Here is a 16,676-nt window from a genome sequence, read left to right as displayed (position 1 = left end):
TATTTTGCTTGAACGAATTACAGAGAAAGATTTTCCACTTGTTGGTTCACTTCCTAAATGACTATAATGACCAGAGCTGAGCTGATCTGAATCTGGGAGCCAGCAGCTTCTTCCAGGTCTGTGCTTTGGCTGTAGGGGGCTTGAGGCCTTGGGCTGTACTCCAGGCCTCCAGCAGGGAACTAGGTCAGTATTGGAGCAGCCGGACATGTAGGTTGCTGATGCTGCAAGTGGAGGATTAGCTTTCTACACTATCATGCCAGCCCCATTAAGTATGTTTAAAAGTGAAATAAAATAATCATGCTGAAGACCTTCCCAGTCTGCTTTTTTAGAGTGAACAATTACAAGGCCATGTTAAGTCCTGCAGTAGAGTAGAACAAAAGTTGAGAGCCCCGTGTTTTGGAAATAAACCTGAAGGGCTTTGTTGATTTGGCATGGCTCCCGAGATGGGGCAAGGAGAGAGAATGGGGTACTGCTCAGATGCTTGGCCTGAAAAATCAGATGCTGGAGTCTTCTGTCATTCCAAGAGGATATGGGGAGATGAGAACTGGGCAGGAGAGCTGTCAGGGATGGGGCTGGTTGAAGGCAGGGTGTCGACTGGACTCCCAGGCAGAGGGGTGGGGCTGTGAGGTGGCTTGGCTCGCCCAGCTGGTGAGCTACAGTGCCCAAGGAAGCTGTGGTTCCTGCAGCCAGGGCTGGAGGATGAGTCAGAGAGCACAGTGGATGGTGGACCCTGGAGGTGAGTGGGGAGGGAGAAAATGAGAAAGCAAGCTGCTGGAGAAGAAGGCAGGAAACCCCGCTGGGAGCCTTTTGGAAGCCAAGGACAGGACATGAAAGCAGTGTGCTCATTAAAATTGCCTTCATCTTTTGCATCTGGTCATTTTAAAAGCCCACGTTATTCCAGAAGAATTGTGGCTTGCTCAGCTTCTCACCCGTGGAACACAGGCTCCGGATCTGCAGTGGTTCTCGTGGCCGACTGTGAGAAAGCACACCAGGCTTGCCCAGGCGTGCGTGGGCCCACAGAGTGCAGATGGGAACCGAGTGTGCATGCCAGGGCCGTCGATGGTGTCCCAGCGCTGCGTGGCAGCCATTTCTAGTTGGGACAAGATGCACGGGTCCAATTTCAAGGATGGCGGAGCAGTTCTGGTCCTGTGAGCATCTCCAAGAGCTCTGCAGGACCAGGCCAGAGGTTGTAGCACTACGTCTGCCACCACATCTGCTCGTTCACTCCAAGCAGGCAACACTGGGCTGTTGGCACGGAGCAGATACCCAGGGACAGAGAATGTGGCTGGGCATGGTGCCTGGAGCCCGGTGCTGTTCCTCTCTGAACCCCAGCACCTAGGAGTGCGGTAGAGATAGATGCAGGCCTGCCTGTGCCTGCTGATTGAGGTCTGCAGCTGCCCCAGGGGGCTGCCAGCCACGGTGCAAACGGGGTGGCCCCTGGGGTGAGCTCTCCTTCTCCAGGAGAGCGGCATTTTCATAAGTGGGTATCGTGCTTGCTGGTTTTCCCCAAGCAGTGAGGCGAGATTAGAAGCACAGATTCTGGAGTCAGATTGCTGGGGCTCATATCCTAACTGTGTCACTAACACCAGATTGCCTCATTTGTGAATTGCAACCATAGTGGCTGGGGAGTGTGCAATGCCCCACCTCCCCACTGACTCCCCCAGTGGAGTTAAGCTACAAACAAGTCTTGTGTTTTTATTTCTAAGACTTATTATTTGAAAGAGAGAGAGGCAGAGACAGAGGGAGATATTCCATCTTCTGAGCCGCAGGCTGAAGCCACGAACTTCCTTCTGGCTCCCACTTGGGCTACAGAGGCCAAAGGGGCCCTCCTGGGCTGCTTTTCTTGGGCATTAGCGGGCAGCCAGATGGGAAGTGGACTAGGTGTGCAGGCAGGAGTGTCCCCCACTGTGGCACAGTGGTACCCCACACAGATAAGTTTTCAGGTGCACATGTGTGTATGCACACGTTTTCTTGTCATCAGTACTGCTTATCTGGCTAATGGCGTCCTGGTTCTAGCTGAAACACCAGTTAGGTGAATTTAGAAAACTTCTCAATCTGAGTGAAGAAGCATTCCTGAAAGATTTATATGTTCTCTGGTTTACACCCCAAAGGACGAGAGCAGCCAGGCCTGAGGCAGAAACTCCTGCTCCTCACACTGCTGTGCGCGGCAGGTGCCACGTGTGGCCCGTGAGGCTGCTGTCACGAAGGAAGATGCAGACCTTGAAGCTGCACTTTCTGTCATTGGAAGCGTGTGGTTGGGTACAGTTCTCTATTAGAATCGAGTCGATTGTGGGAGGTTTATATTATCCACGCGGAACATATCTCCTGTATTTCCTTTGCCCTCAGGTACTCTGAGGTAATAAACTCTTATCTGCAGGGATCCACCCCTGCCACACCTCAGTACCAATTCAGCCGGATTTATAATTCTGTGTAGAATCAATATATTCAAAATCAGATCACCTATCAGAATAACTGATGACCACTTAATAATTTATTTTGCACTCCTTTAAAAAAAAAAAAAAAAGAAAGAACCAGAAACTCCCTGCTGATCTCATGTGGGTGCCGGGGCCCAGCCACTTGACCGTCTGTGCTGCTTTCCCAGGTGCATTAGCAAGGAACCGGACCGGAAGCAGAGTGGCCTGGACCTGAGCTGGTGCTCTGTTGTGGGTTACTGGTGTTGTAAGTGGTGGCTTAGCCTGCCGGCCCTAGAAATGTTCCTGATCATGAATTACAGGATGCTCTGCAGCTTTTCAGAGTGAGGAGAGCTCCCTGGCGGCCGGCCTGCCCTACAGTAGTGGAACTGTCAGTGTAGCAGAGAGCAGTACTCTGACCTTGTGTTCTCCAGGGTGCGGCTGGCATTCTGTGCTACGTGGGAGCCTACGTCTTCATCACCTATGATGACTACGATCACTTCTTTGAAGACGTGTACACCCTCATCCCAGCTGTGGTGATCATAGCGGTGGGAGCCCTGCTCTTCATCATCGGGCTGATTGGCTGCTGTGCCACCATCCGGGAGAGTCGCTGTGGACTTGCCACGGTGAGCCAGTGCTTCGCCTGCATGGGTCGCCGCAGTGTGTGGCAGGACGCACCTGCGGGACCCTCCCCTTGAATGGAGTGTGGAACTCCCTTGATTCCCCAGCTGTCGCGTTTAGCGGCTGCCTGATGGTTGTGTTTTATCCAGAGAGTACAGCTCTTTTCTCATTTGTGCTTCATTTTTGGCAATGTTTCCTTCCAGTTTGTCATCATCCTGCTCTTGGTCTTTGTCACGGAAGTTGTGGTCGTGGTTTTGGGATACGTTTACAGAGCAAAGGTAGGTTGTGTGCTGGAGTTCTTGTGCCGTGACAGGTGCCATGTGTTCGAGTGTTCCCTGCTCGGTCAGCCAGGTCTTCCCTCGGAGTCACTTGTCCTTTCCCTGTGGTGCCCCCAGGCACTGCTCCGACTCAGCCTAGTTAGAAGTTACTGCGCGTCAGGGTTCCTGACTGCACTTAATGCAGCTGTGTTAGCGCTGTTAGTTTGGTTCTAGGTATTCCGTTTTCTGTGCGTTTTGTCACAACAAGCTGCAGATTCAGGTTGGTCTACTGAGAAATTTGTTCAGATGGCCTCAGTTTCCAGATCCCGGTGGAGGAGAGGAAGACGACTTTTTTTTTTTACTTTTTTGTTGGAAAGGTGGATTTTACAGAGACAAGGAGAGACAAAGATCTTCCATTTGTTGATTCACTCCCCAAGTGGCCACAACAGCCAGAGCTGAGCCAATCCAAAGCCAGGAGCTTCTTCCGGGTCTCCCACAGTGGGTGCAGGGTCCCAAGGCTTCCAGCCTTCCTCTGCTGCTCTCCCAGGCCACAAGCAGGGAGCTGGATGGGAAGTGGAGCAGCCAGAATACAAACTGGTGTCCATATGGAATCCCAGCAGATGCAAGGTGAGGATTTAGCCACTAGGCTATCATGTCAGGCCCAGGAGGATGTTTCCAAGGATTTTATTATCATTGCCTTTGTAAAGAACACCTTCATCTTGGACATGGAGAAAAATGGTCATTGGACAAGCATTTGGTTCAGCATATAAGACACTGCTTGGAATGCCTGCGGCCTATATGGAGGTCCTGGGCTCAAGTTCCCGCTCCGCTTCCCATCCGGCTTCTTGCCCGTGTGCACCCAGTGCATGTGCTTGGCCCCTGGTTGACACGCTGGCATCGGCCTGGATTCAGGCTCCTGCTCCCAATCTCGCTCAACTCTGACAGTTGCTGGCATTTGGGGGGCAAACCACAAATGGGTGATCTTTCTGCTTTTCAAAAAATGAAGACATTTAAGATCATCTCCCAGAGGGCTGAGGGAGATGCTGTCTAGCAGGTGGTGTGAAGTTAAGTGCTGGGCGGCAGCCTTTTCATAATGAGCTGCTCGGAGGACTGACTGGTTCTTCAAATTTTTAAAATTGTTTTTACATATTTGGTCCCATCTAAACACTGAAGAAGTACAATACAAATAAAGGGATATTTACTCTTGAAATAGCTTACGGAGGCCTCCATTGAGAAGGCACGTGAGATGTGTCTGTGGAGGGAGGTGCCTGTTGGTGGTAGGGCACGCTGGCCCAGGGCTCCACTGCTCCTCCCTCCTGTGGCTGTCAGCCCGCCATCCTGCGCAGTGTTCCCGCTAGTCTGCATGGTAGAATCTGTCCCGGTCTTTTTCTTGTAAGTTTGAATCTGTGTGGAGGTGTAAAGGAAGAAAAAAAAAATTTTTAAGATTTACTATTTGAAAGGCAGATTTACAGAGGGAAGGAGAGATAGAAAGATTTTTCATCTGCTGTTCCACTCCCCACATGGCTGCAGTAGCCAGGGTTGAGTCATTCTGGATCCAGGAGCCAGGAGCTTTCTCCAGTTAGCCACATGGGTGCAGGGTCCCAAGTCCCTGAACCATCCTCTGCTGCTTTCCCAGGCCGTAAGTGGGAACATGGATTAGAAATGGAGCAACCAAGACTAGAACTGGTACTCCAATGGGATGCCAGCACCACAGGGTGGAAAATTAGCCTATTGACCACTGCTCTGAGAATAACTTCCAAGACATATAGCGGGAGCAGTGGCAGCTTGCAGGCCGGCCTTGGTGCTTTTGTAGGGACCCCGCTCCTGCGACTGTGTCCGTGTTTCTGAGGGCCTGGCTTCTTTGTTTTGATACAGGTGGAAAACGAGGTAGACCGCCGCATTCAGAAAGTCTATCAGTCCTACAATGGCACCAGCCCCGACGCTGCCAGCCGGGCCATCGACTACGTGCAGAGACAGGTGAGCATACACGGCCAGTCACTCCTGGGCACTCACTCTGTCAGGGCCGTGTACAACCTGGGACAAGTCCAGTGTTTTCCGCCCACACCCAGTCCAGTCCAGATCAGAGACAGCTCAAGCATTTTCAGTCCTCTGACCCTTTGCTCCCTCCACCTGCAAGAGTTAGAAGAGAGATGGGTCTCAGAGGAGAGGTGGTGTTCCCGATGGCCTGGGGAGAGCTGGGAGGTCTGTGCCTTTGCAACAGGCTCAGCAGGCTACAGACAGGACTGTGCAACAGTATCTGGGTGGTCGGGGATCTGCAGGCAGGTGGAAGGAATGCTCCAGCAGGGCTCAGCAACCAGAAACCTGCCTCAAAATGTAACCCACTATTTGTCATTTTCATCTGTTGGTGCTTGCTCATCCCAGGGTAAACCCCAGACATTTTCTGACAACACGTTTTAAATGCTTGGTGTTTGGGAATGATACTTGCAAGCAGGCATCCCATGGGGTTGTGAAGGCTTTCCCAGGTTAGAAGCCACCGACTGGAGCCCAGGGGCTTCTCCTTTGAGGGTTCAAGCCCAGCAGTGTGTGGCTGTTTACATTAGGCTAGTGGCTAATGCAACTAGGATCTCAGTTTCCTAGTTGCACTTCCCGGGGCTGTGCTGACCCCAAGGCCCTGGAAGTTCCCTTGGCTGCCGGGAAAACTGTGGACATCTCTGGCCTGAGGCGGCCCTTGTCAGCCTGTCCAGCTCAGCAGACACACAGGAGCCATTGCAAAGGGTCCTTCTCTGTTTTCTCCTAGCTGCACTGCTGCGGCATTCACAACTATTCCGACTGGGAAAACACAGATTGGTTCAAAGAAACCAAAAACCAGAGCGTCCCCCTCAGCTGCTGCCGGGCGACAGCCACCAGCTGCAATGGCAGTCTGGCGCAGCCTGCCGACCTCTACGCCGAGGTGAGCCTGGGCCGGCACCCTTGTGGTTGTCAGCCTGCCCCCGCCAACCTTCTCTTCTACTTCCTTGTGGAAGTTGCTTGCGTGCCTTGAATGCAGTTTTATTTTACCGTAAGCTGGCTGGCTGTGCTGTCTTCTTGCCTTGTCTGTAAGTTGCTCCAACTGTGTTGTCTCTTTCCCTTTCTTTGCTGTGTTGTTTCCATCTCGGCCTGTGAGTGGTATGTGGCCCTCGGCTGGCAGGTCAGGAAAACAGGCTGACGTGGCGACTGTGTGTTGCAGGGCTGTGAGGCTCTGGTGGTGAAGAAGCTCCAGGAGATCATGATGCACGTCATCTGGGCGGCGCTGGCCTTCGCAGCCATTCAGGTAGGGCTGACCATGGCTCCGCCATCGGCACTGCAGGTGGCGGCTCGTGGTCTGGGGAGGGCGCCTTCTAGCTGCTGCCTTCAGACCCAGATCCACAATGTTCCAAAGACACCAGAGGGGAGGGGTGGGGGCTGCCGTGTGAGGGCCCTTTGCCAGCCAATGCCTGGTGGAGAGCACAGACTTTGACCACAGTGTGTGCAGGAGCCACACTTGGTAAGGTTTTCAGAAACCACACTGTCGTGTTTCACTTGGAAAATGGAACAGCTCCATTCCAACTCTACATATGGTTCCCCCTGTTAGTTGTCTTGAGGGCTGTACGTATATACATACCTCACTTGAGAATAGAAGGAGCAGATGTGTGGCTTTCCAGAAAAGACTTCCAGGGCAGACTGCAGTGGTCACTTGACTGTGTCTGTGAATGTGTTGTGTGTCTGCATGGACAAGCATGCAGACCTGTGCCCTGGCCTGGCCTGCAGGAGCAAGCTGTCTGCTCTTGGGAGCCAAGGGCCTCTTTCCCAACTCCTGCCAGAGAACAGTCTCTTTTGTCGCTGGAAATTACCAGTTTAATCGCCTGGTGTCTGGCTGCTCGCAGTCCCTTGCCCCTACAGCCCGCACCTCCTCACAGGCGCGTCTGTCTGCTGTCCTCGTGTCTAAGTTGGGCACAGTAGGTCTCCTGATGCCGCTGGGCAGTGTCCTCGGAGAGCCTTGGGGTGGCTGTTGGAGTATCCCCCACCCTGTGCTGGCTGCTCCAGACGGTCTCTGTGTTCTGAGGATGGGCTTCAGTCAGGAAAGGGTATTTTGAGAAAGCTACAGATACCTTCTAAATGTTAGATCAAGTCCCACATATTTGCTGTGTTAGTGTAGGTTGCTTGAATTACCTGCTCTTTGTGTATTTGAACAAAACCTGTGTGTTTCAACGGATAGGGGCTTTTAAACTGGCAAAGGTGGTTGTGCTGCTGGGACTCACGCAGCTCTGAAGGATGTGCTAGAAAGCCTCCCTGGTGGTTCGACGTGGTCCCTCCCTCCCAAGTGTGCCCTCTGGGGCCCAGGGCAATAGGAAGGTGTGACCAGCAGGGAGGGGCTTATTCATTCACAGGAGCTTGTTTCCCAAGTTGGATCCTGATCTGTGTGTACACACACACACACACACACACACACACACACACACACACACACACACACACACGGCGCACAGCTTGGAACTGCCTGGTGCAGTGGCCGTGATGTGTACAGCAGGGGGCCCTGAGACCCACAGAGACCCCCAGCCTTGACTCTGTCCCTCCAGGGCAGCTTGCTGGTAGCCAGCCAGCATATCTCCCATAGCTACAGTTTCACTGGGAGCTGACTGCTGATTTGATAAGTAGGCCGCAGGCCTGCCAGACATGTTATTTGTATTCTATCTTCATAGTTGGTGAAAATTTTATATTTTCAATTCAGCAAAGCTAAGTCAGAATGTCAGAGCTTTCACAGGTTTGAAATTTTTGAAAGTTTCAGTTGTAAGGGGAAAGCATGAGTTAAGATAATTTTTTTAAAGTATTTATAAACATTCTATACTTTTGGTATTCAAAGTGAGACATAGATTGAGGCACAGAATATGAAAGACTAGAAGAAAGGCACAAATAGCTCAAACATCCATGAACTTTTGTGTTTGTGTGTTACACCATACAGATAGAGAAATGGAAAGCCAGAAAGGACACTTTTGAGATTGTCCAGCGCCTGTCGGCTTTGAGGGGGAGCCAGGGTCAGAGGATTCAGGACTTCGCCCGGAGAGGTGCGGGGGAGACCTGCACCCTTGCCGGCTCTCTCTGAGCTCGGCTTCCAATTACAAACCAGGCACCAAGACACTCAGGGTTGATTGTGGTGTGAAGCCTGATAGCACAGGATAAAATACAGAAATAAGCTGGCAGTGGAGGGGACAAATGATTGGGCCAGTGGCTGAGATCGCAGTTCAGACGACACATCCGTGGTCACAGTGCCTGGCTTGGGGTGCTGGTTCTACTCCTGGCCCGGCTTCCTGCTGACCAGACCCTGGAAGGAGGCAGGCCGGGCAGTGCCTGGCTCCATGGGGAAGAGAGTGCCAGCTTCAGGCCGGCCATCTTTGACCTTTGCAGGCATGTAAGGAGTGGACCAGACGATGGGAGCTCAGAAAATCTCCCATCACAAGAGAAATAATTTTTGAATGGTTCAGGTTTTTTTAATTTAAGGAAAAACTGTAAATTTTTTCTTAAGATTTATTTTTATTTAAAAGGCAATTTACAGAGAAAAGCAGAGACAGAAATGTCTTCCATTCCAAATGACCACAATGGCCAGAGCTGAGCCATCCTGAACCAGGAGCTTTTTCAGAGTCTCCCACACAGATACAGGGTCCCAAGGCTTTGGGTCATCCTCTATTGCTTTTCTAGGCCACAAGCAGGGAGCTGGATGGGAAGTGGAGTAGCCAGGACATGAACACATGCCCATATGGGATGTTGGTGCTGCAGGCAGAGACTTACCTTACTACACCACAGTGCCAACCCCCTAAAACCAGGTACATATGGTTGTGTCTGTTTCTGAGCCCAGTGTGTAGTTCAGCACATGTATAAAACGTGTAAGCATCAGATCAACAACATTTCCATATCTACACATTTTCATGTTTGGAGCCTACACATTCCTCGCTTCTGGTTCTTAATGAATCATGTAAGTTGTGATTGTTGTCACCCCACTGTGCGTAGAGCTCTGGCACTGGCTCCTTTATATTTAAAGAGTCTATTTACTTTATTTATTTACTTTGAAAATCATAGGAAGAGCAAGAGATCTGTCCTCTGGTTCACTCCTCAGGTGCCTGTAGTGACCGTCGCTAGACCAGAGGGAAGCCTATCTGGGTCTGCTATGTGGGTTCAGGGGCCCAAACACTTGGGCCATCTTCTGTTTTCCCAGCTATACTATAGAGCTGAATCAAAAGTGGGGCACCTGGGCCTTGAACCGGCATCCCTATGGGATGCCCCTGCTGCAGTGGGTGCCTAACTGCTACACCACAGCACCAGCCGTGGCCCCGGCTCCTGCTTTGTGGTTTGGTTCCTGTCGTCCATTGTCCCTCTGTTCCACCCCCTTCCTGACCTCTGTAAGCTCTGTTCTGCTTCCTGCTCTGTGAGAGCGTCACTGTTAGCCGACATGTGCGTGTCCAGGAGCGTGTGCAGTAGACAGGCATTCTCGTTTGTAGGGTTTGGATTTCCTCACGCCGTCACCTCCGCAGCACGTAGTGCACTGTGGAACATGTCTCTTGGCACACACTTGGTCACCATTTGCCTCTGCAGAGTCAGTTTTTGTGCCTACTAGGTGTTAGGTCTGGGCTAGACAAGGTTAGTTCTCATGGCTTGAGTATTGCAGGAGGAATTTTCATCGTAAGAAATGTCATTAAAGCTAAAACATTTGTGAAATAGTTACAAGTCTCTTGGATTTTTTTATTATAAATTTTATTTATTTATTTATTTATTTTTTAAAGATTTATTTTTTTATTATTTTTTTATTGGAAAGGCGGATATACAGAGAGGAGAGACAGAGAGGAAGATCTTCCGTCCGATGATTCACTCCCCAAGTGAGCGCAACGGCCGATACTATGCCGATCCGAAGCCAGGAGACTCTTCCGGGTCTCCCACGCGGGTGCAGGTTCCCAAAGCTTTGGGCCGTCCTCGACTGCTTTCCCAGGCCACAGGCAGGGAGCTGGAAGGGAAGCGGGGCTGCCGGGATAGAACCGGCGCCCATATGGGATCCTTGGCGTGCAAGGCGAGGACCTTAACCACTTGCGCTACCGCGCCGGGCCCAAATTTTATTTTTTAATAATGATTACATGGTTGATCAGGGTGGGAAAGTTTAGCGAAAATTGGGTGAGCTCATTGCTTCCACATTTGCTATTTCTTCTTGTTGTTCCTGGGGGAGGGGGAGACAAAGGAGGAAGCCACTCATGACTTTTCCACACGTCCCAGTGCCTACATGAGGATCCGCCACCTCATGTGTGTATATGTTCTGAGCGTTCTGTCCAAGTGGTTTGGATAGTTCTGAAATGCTGCAGATTTCCTCCGTCAGTGGGTGACATCACCCTTCCAGTGTTCTTTAGTCTCTTGGACTGCTTCAGGAATCAGTATGGTATCAGAGTAGCAAAGCTTTGGGGGAAACCAGGAGGTGACTGTGCAGATTGTACACGTTCTGAAACAGCCATTTTCTCAAGCCAAGTCGGGCTGTACCCAGCTCGCTGAACTGCTGCGGATCCATGCACAGCGCAATGATGGAAATGTGGGCACCAGGAAGGAAGCAGCCTGCCTTTCAGACCTCACTGAGTGCCAGCCCGCCTGCAGAGGGCAGCGAGCTGGGAGCATGGGAGGAGCTGGGGCACACCAAGCCCCAAATCAGCTATGTCCTGCTTAACGTTTCTGTTGCTAGTCTAACGTTGCCCTACAAACGTAATCCTGCTTGATTTTATAGCTCTCCTAAGAATGTTTTGATGTGCAGTGAGTGAGCAGAATGTATTTGTCCAAGAATTAAAATACTAAAACATATCTAGAATCGGCATAGGATATTTAGTAAACTTTGAGCAGCATCCACTTTAAAGTGCCTGTTAGTTGCTTTGCCCCTTAAAGCACACAGCAGGTGTTGACTTGATAAAGTGACAGGTTCTAGCGGCAGGTGTGGAATTCTGCATGAGGAGGCCATGGGCTGATGTGAGGACAAACACTGGCCTGTGTGACTTGAGCCCAATCAAGGCCATCTTATCAACTCTGTGTGTCTCCCTCAGTCATCCACTTGAAATGTAAGGGTCTGGGGCCCAGCACAGTGGCTCAGTGGCTAAATTCTCCCCTTGCACACGCTGAGATCCCATATGGGCGCTGGTTCATATTCTGGCTGCTCCATTTCCCATCCAGCTCCCTGCTTGTGGCCTGGGAAAGCAGTCGAGGACAACTCAAAGCCTTGGGACCCTGCACCTGCTTGGGAGCCCTGGAAGAAGCTCCCGGCTCCTAGGTTCAGATCAGCTCAGCTCTGGCCATTGTGGCCACTTGGGGAGTGAATCAGCAGATGGAAAATCTTTTTGTATCTCCTTTCTACAAATCTGACTTTTCAATAAAAATAAATAAATCTTAAAAAGTAAATAAATAAATAAGGGAAAAAGAAATTTGAGGGTCTCTTTATGGACCAGGTATGTTTTGCTAAGATTAGAGTGGTCCCATATGTACATAGGGTCCTGATTTTTTTTTAAACATTTCTTTGTTTATTTGAAAGGCAGTTAGAAAGAGAGACAGAGAATGATTTTCCAGCCACTAGTTCACTCCCCCAAATGGCTGCAGTGACTGGAACTGGGCCAGTCCAAAGTCAGGAGCTTCTTCTCGATCTTCCATGTGGGTGCAGGGGATTTGAATTGGTGCCCAGATGGGATCCTGGTGCCAGAGGCAGCAGCTTTACCTGTTCTGCCACAGTGCCTGAGGGCCTGCACTTGCATCCTTCTGGTCCAGCTCTGCTTACACTCCTGGGAAGCAGCAGAATGTACCCCAGGTACTTGGGCTGCTGGCTCTCGTGGTCATTTTGGGAATGAAGTGAAGGATAGATGAACCTTCTATCCTTATTTTCTATCTGCCATTTCGAAACAAATGGGTCAGAGCACAGCAAGCTAATCCCCCACATGAGGTGCCAACATCCCATATGGGCACCAGTTCAAATCCCGGTTGCTCCACTTTCAGTCCAGCTCCCAAGCCAGCTGGCCCAAAGCATTTGGCCCCGGCATCCACTTGGGAGACTTAGACGAAGCTCCTGGCTTTTGGCTTCAGACCAACTCAGCTCTGGCTATTGCCACCATTTAGGAAGTGAACCAGTGGATGGAAGACCTATCTCATAAAATAAGTCTTTCAAGAAAAATGGGTAAATATAATAATAATAATAAAAGAATGTCACTTGGGACACCTGTATCCCTGATTCAAGTCCCAGCTTTGCTTCAGATCCCAGCTTCCTGCACACATGTGCCCTGGGAAGCAGCAGTTAATGGTTTCAGTTTTGGGGCCCCTGGCCATAGGAGACCAGGGCTGAATTCCCAGCTTTGGCTCAACCTGGCCCAGGCCAGTCTGTTGTGGAATGAACCACAGAGCTCGCTCTCTCTCTCTCTCTCTGCCTTTCAAATAAAAAAAGGTAATAAATAAAAACTTCAAAAATGAAATACAGCTAGTACAGGCAGGAAGTACGCTTTTTTGTTTTTTTTTTTTTTTGGTTTTTTAAAGTACTGCAATTTGTTTTAGAACTCCCAAAATGCCTGAAGCAGCCAGCAGGTGGCAGCTCAGTACCAAGCACTTGAGCCATCACCTGCAGCCTCCAGGGTGCGCAGTAGCAGGAAGACACTGCCGTGGTGTCTTCGTTACCTCCCCTAGTTGTTAACATTGTTTAAATTAATTTGAACTTAGATAGGTGTAGCTAGTAGCTCCCATGCCAGACACCAAGGCCCAGGGAATGGAAGAATGAGTGTGATACTGGCTAGGGGCTACTTGTAACAGTGCCAGGATTCAGAGCATGAGCGGTCTGTGGGGTCCTCTACAGAATGCACTTGGACGGCTTTCATTCCATTCCATGCACTCCTCCCAAGTCCCAGTCCGGGGCTGCAGTGTGTTTCCTTTTGAAGGTCATCCATCCTTCCTTCTTGTTTTGTGACAAGTCCCAGCCCTTCTGCAGTGGCACCTGGAGTGGTAACAGGTTGTGTTGCCTTGGGTACACAAGGAGATTAAGTTGGATTAAAAAGAAAATAATGCTAAAGGTTTTGACCTAGCTTCTCATAATATTTAGACAATAACCAAAGGGCTAAGCTCTTTGAGAGCCTGTGGGTGACAGCTTAACCCACTGTAGCACCCTGTTGACTAAATCAGTGTGTTAATGCTGCCCCAAGCACCCGCCCACACAGGCTGCAGTGTGCAGCACAGACGGAACCCGTTTCCATCTCTGCTGGAAGTTGTTGGTGGAGAGGTCTCTTCCCAGCCGGCTTCCCAGTTGCTGATGCTCCCTGGAGTCCTGTGTCCGTGCGGCTGTTGGGTCCCTGAACTCCTCTGCTGCCAGCGAGGAAGCGCACAGCGGCCATTCTCCTGTGTTCTCCCCGCAGCTGCTGGGCATGCTGTGTGCCTGCATCGTGCTGTGCAGAAGGAGTAGAGACCCTGCCTATGAGCTCCTCATCACTGGTGGGACCTACGCCTAGGAGATGGCTCAGCCTCCGCCGTGCGGCCATGGCCTCTGGCCTCGTCAGTCTGCTGGAGGACGCGTGCACTGGGGTGGGACAGAGCACTCGGCCTTCCTCATCCTCACCCTCCCCGCACCCCCGACTTTCCTCCCCTTTGTCCTGACTCTCACGCCCTTGAGTTGGAAGTGTGGTGGCCAGTGCTCTGCTTGGAGAACTGTGACTGGCAGAGTGCAGTAGAATTAAGGGAGGGCGTGGCCTGCTGTGACCTCCAGGCGGTGACGTGACTGACAGAGGCTGTCACACCCCTGGCTCTTTTCATTCTTCACAGTGGAGAACTCTTGGCCAAAGCTTTTGGGGGAAGGGGGAGGAAGCCAGCTGTCTGGTTAAAATTCTTTCCAGATAGCGCCCCTCAAGGGTGTCCTTTTAAAAAATATATACTGTAGTCCAATAAGATAGCAGCTGTACAAAATGGCTAATCTAGACGTTAGGATCACACAGTGTGTATCTTGGTTCAACTTCAGAATTGCAGAGTGACCTTTGGAACTAGCGGTTTTAACCGGTGCTGCCTGGCGGTGGAGGGTGGGGCGTGCACAGCTGTCCTGGGGCTAGCGTGAGAGCAAGCTGCCCTGCGAGATCCAGCCATTCGTCGTAGTCTTACCTTGCTAGGAATCATATGCCCGGGTAGACCAGCGGAGCAGGATGGAGATGTGTTCTCAGTTGTAAATAGAAAACTCTAACTCAATAAACTCCGTATCAGCCCTCCACGTGCGCTTTGTAACTGTTTGGGCGGCACTTCAGAACAACAGTGTGCAGTTTACAGCGATGCTGTGGTCCTCATGGTTTATGTGTGGTTCATGGGGCCCACTGCAGACTCTGAAGGCCTTGCTACTTAGAAACTCACAGCAAGACGGAGCCGCCAGTGGCTTCACTCTCTTCCATGAGCTCTGGGGTCTGGGGACTCATGCTGGGAACTGTCGGAGCAGGCCTGGGGACTCATACAAGTGTTTTCGATTCCAAGGGTGGTTGGAGAGAGGTGAGGAAAAGGCCCCATGCTGGCTTGCTGGACCAGGCCTGGGGCTTCACACACATGCTTGCATCACAGGCAGGCAGAGGAATATCCCCGGCCAGCACGTGTGTCAGAGGACTAGGTCTGGGCACCAGTTTGTGAGCTTGTGTCCCTGGGGGACAGGCAGAGCACCAGGCCAACATGCCATCCCACCGGAAGACTGGGCTGGGGAACCCATGCACTCCTAGGCACAGGGACTGTGGATTGGCAAGGGAAGGGGATATGGGGATGTGAGGGAGGACCACTGAGGGTCCTCAGTGTTGGTTGTAGGTGTAGGTGGGGAATGACTTCTGGGGTACTTCCACTGACAAAGCCACTGTGCTTGCAGGTGAGTGAGGGGAGCTGAGTGACTGAGGAGGGAAGCTGGAGGACCTTTCTGGGTCAGACTGGTCTGAACTGGGCTGGTTAGTGTTGACCAGCACTGACCACCACCCATCCCGATACACAAAAGCTAGGGCTGGTGTACCCACCAGTGAGTGTCAGAATAGGAGATGAGGTAATGTAAAGCTGAGCCATTACACTAGCCAGTACACAAGAGAACCAGGACTAGGGACAGATTCTGTGGGGTATATGTGGGTTCACCCCTTTGGAACTGCAATATATGGTGGTTTGCTCAAAAGCTAGAAGTGGTGACAGACCAAGTCAGGTATGACCATGGAACTACCCAACACTCAGAGGTACTAGGATTGGGGACAGGTTGGACTGGTCCAGGCAACAGTACCTGTAGGCATACCCAAGAACGAAGTATGAGGCAGGCCAGGCTACAACACTCGCCAGCACGCACAAAGGCCAAGATAAAGGGAGTAGACCATGTCAGGTAAGGGACTAGCACCCACTAGCACACATGAGATTTGGATCTGAGAGTGGCCCTGGTGGGAGAACTTGGGGAACTCCCTTGGTGGACTGTAGCTCCCACTAGTGAGCACATGATTCAGTCCTGGTGTTGGTCAGGCTGGGCAAGGCTGCTCCACTTGTTGACATGTATGTGGGTTGGTTTGGGGGAGGGGAGAAGAGTGGACTGAGCGGGGCCAGTCCAAACTTTAGCATGCTGGCATGTGCAGTAGGCAGGATGGAGTGTGAGTCATGCTGGGCTAGGCTAGGCTATCACGCCTACCAGTTTACATGAAAGCCTGGGATGGGGGCAGACTGGGCAGGGTTAGGCTGTAGCACCCACCAGCCAGAGTTGGGACTGTGGGCGGGCTGGACCAGGTCAGGCTGCAGTGTCTGATGGCAAAGACTAAGCCAGAGGATGGGCTATGCCAGGCTGAGTCAGTGCAACCACTGCCATGCACAAGATCTGTGGCTGGGAGCAGGTCTGGTTGGGGAGATGACCTGATGGAGCAGCTTGGGAAACTAGTCTGTCAGGACACAGTCCCCACGGGTGAACATGAGAACTAGGACTGGGAACGACCCAGACCAGGCCAGGATATGGTACCCACTGGCATACATGTAGGTCAGGTCTGAGGGCAGGCCAGATTGGAATGTGAGAACAAGGACATGGTATAGGACAGGCTGGGTTGGGCAACAACACCAGCCAGTTCACATTAGGGCTGGGACTTGAGGTTGGCTGGATTGGGCTGGGTTAGGCTGTAGCACCCACCAGCATGAGCCGGAATTGGGGCAGGCTGCAGTACCTGCCAGGCTGCAGTACCTGCCAGAAAATGCCAAGGTGAGGCAGGCCATGTCAGACTGGGTCACAGCACCCACCAGCACATGTAAGACATGGGTTGGGGTGGGAGACAGACATGTCCAGTAGGAGAGTAGTGGGAGTACCCCTGCTGAGCCACTGTTCCTACTGGTGAGCTTGAGAACTGGGACTAGGGGCAGACCAGGCTGGGCAGGGCTACAATACCTGTTGGCCTGCATAACAGCT

At 51.5% G+C, this 16,676-nt stretch overlaps 1 protein-coding gene across 2 annotated transcripts in view; it reads left to right on the top strand.

Annotated features, from left to right (window-relative positions):
* TSPAN3 (tetraspanin 3) overlaps positions 1 to 14,501 on the top strand; it is a 28,362-nt gene extending 13,861 nt beyond the window's left edge. Inside the window, exons 2-7 of one of the 2 annotated variants that reach the window (XM_040969159.1) lie at positions 2,846 to 3,037; positions 3,236 to 3,310; positions 5,165 to 5,266; positions 6,048 to 6,200; positions 6,477 to 6,560; positions 13,663 to 14,501. In XM_040969159.1, the coding sequence (XP_040825093.1) occupies positions 2,846 to 3,037; positions 3,236 to 3,310; positions 5,165 to 5,266; positions 6,048 to 6,200; positions 6,477 to 6,560; positions 13,663 to 13,755 (699 nt within the window). In that variant the 3' untranslated portion in view covers positions 13,756 to 14,501. The remainder of the gene's footprint in view (positions 1 to 2,845; positions 3,038 to 3,235; positions 3,311 to 5,164; positions 5,267 to 6,047; positions 6,201 to 6,476; positions 6,561 to 13,662) is intronic. The other variant, XM_040969160.1, reaches the window with a different exon arrangement.
* The last annotated feature ends 2,175 nt before the right edge of the window (positions 14,502 to 16,676 follow it).

This window comes from Ochotona curzoniae, unplaced genomic scaffold (genome assembly GCF_017591425.1).
Source record: "Ochotona curzoniae isolate NIBS_2020 unplaced genomic scaffold, NIBS_Ocur_1.0 scaffold_4701, whole genome shotgun sequence".
NCBI classification, from domain to species: domain Eukaryota; kingdom Metazoa; phylum Chordata; class Mammalia; order Lagomorpha; family Ochotonidae; genus Ochotona; species Ochotona curzoniae.
This window is presented reverse-complemented; position numbering and strand designations above follow the sequence as displayed.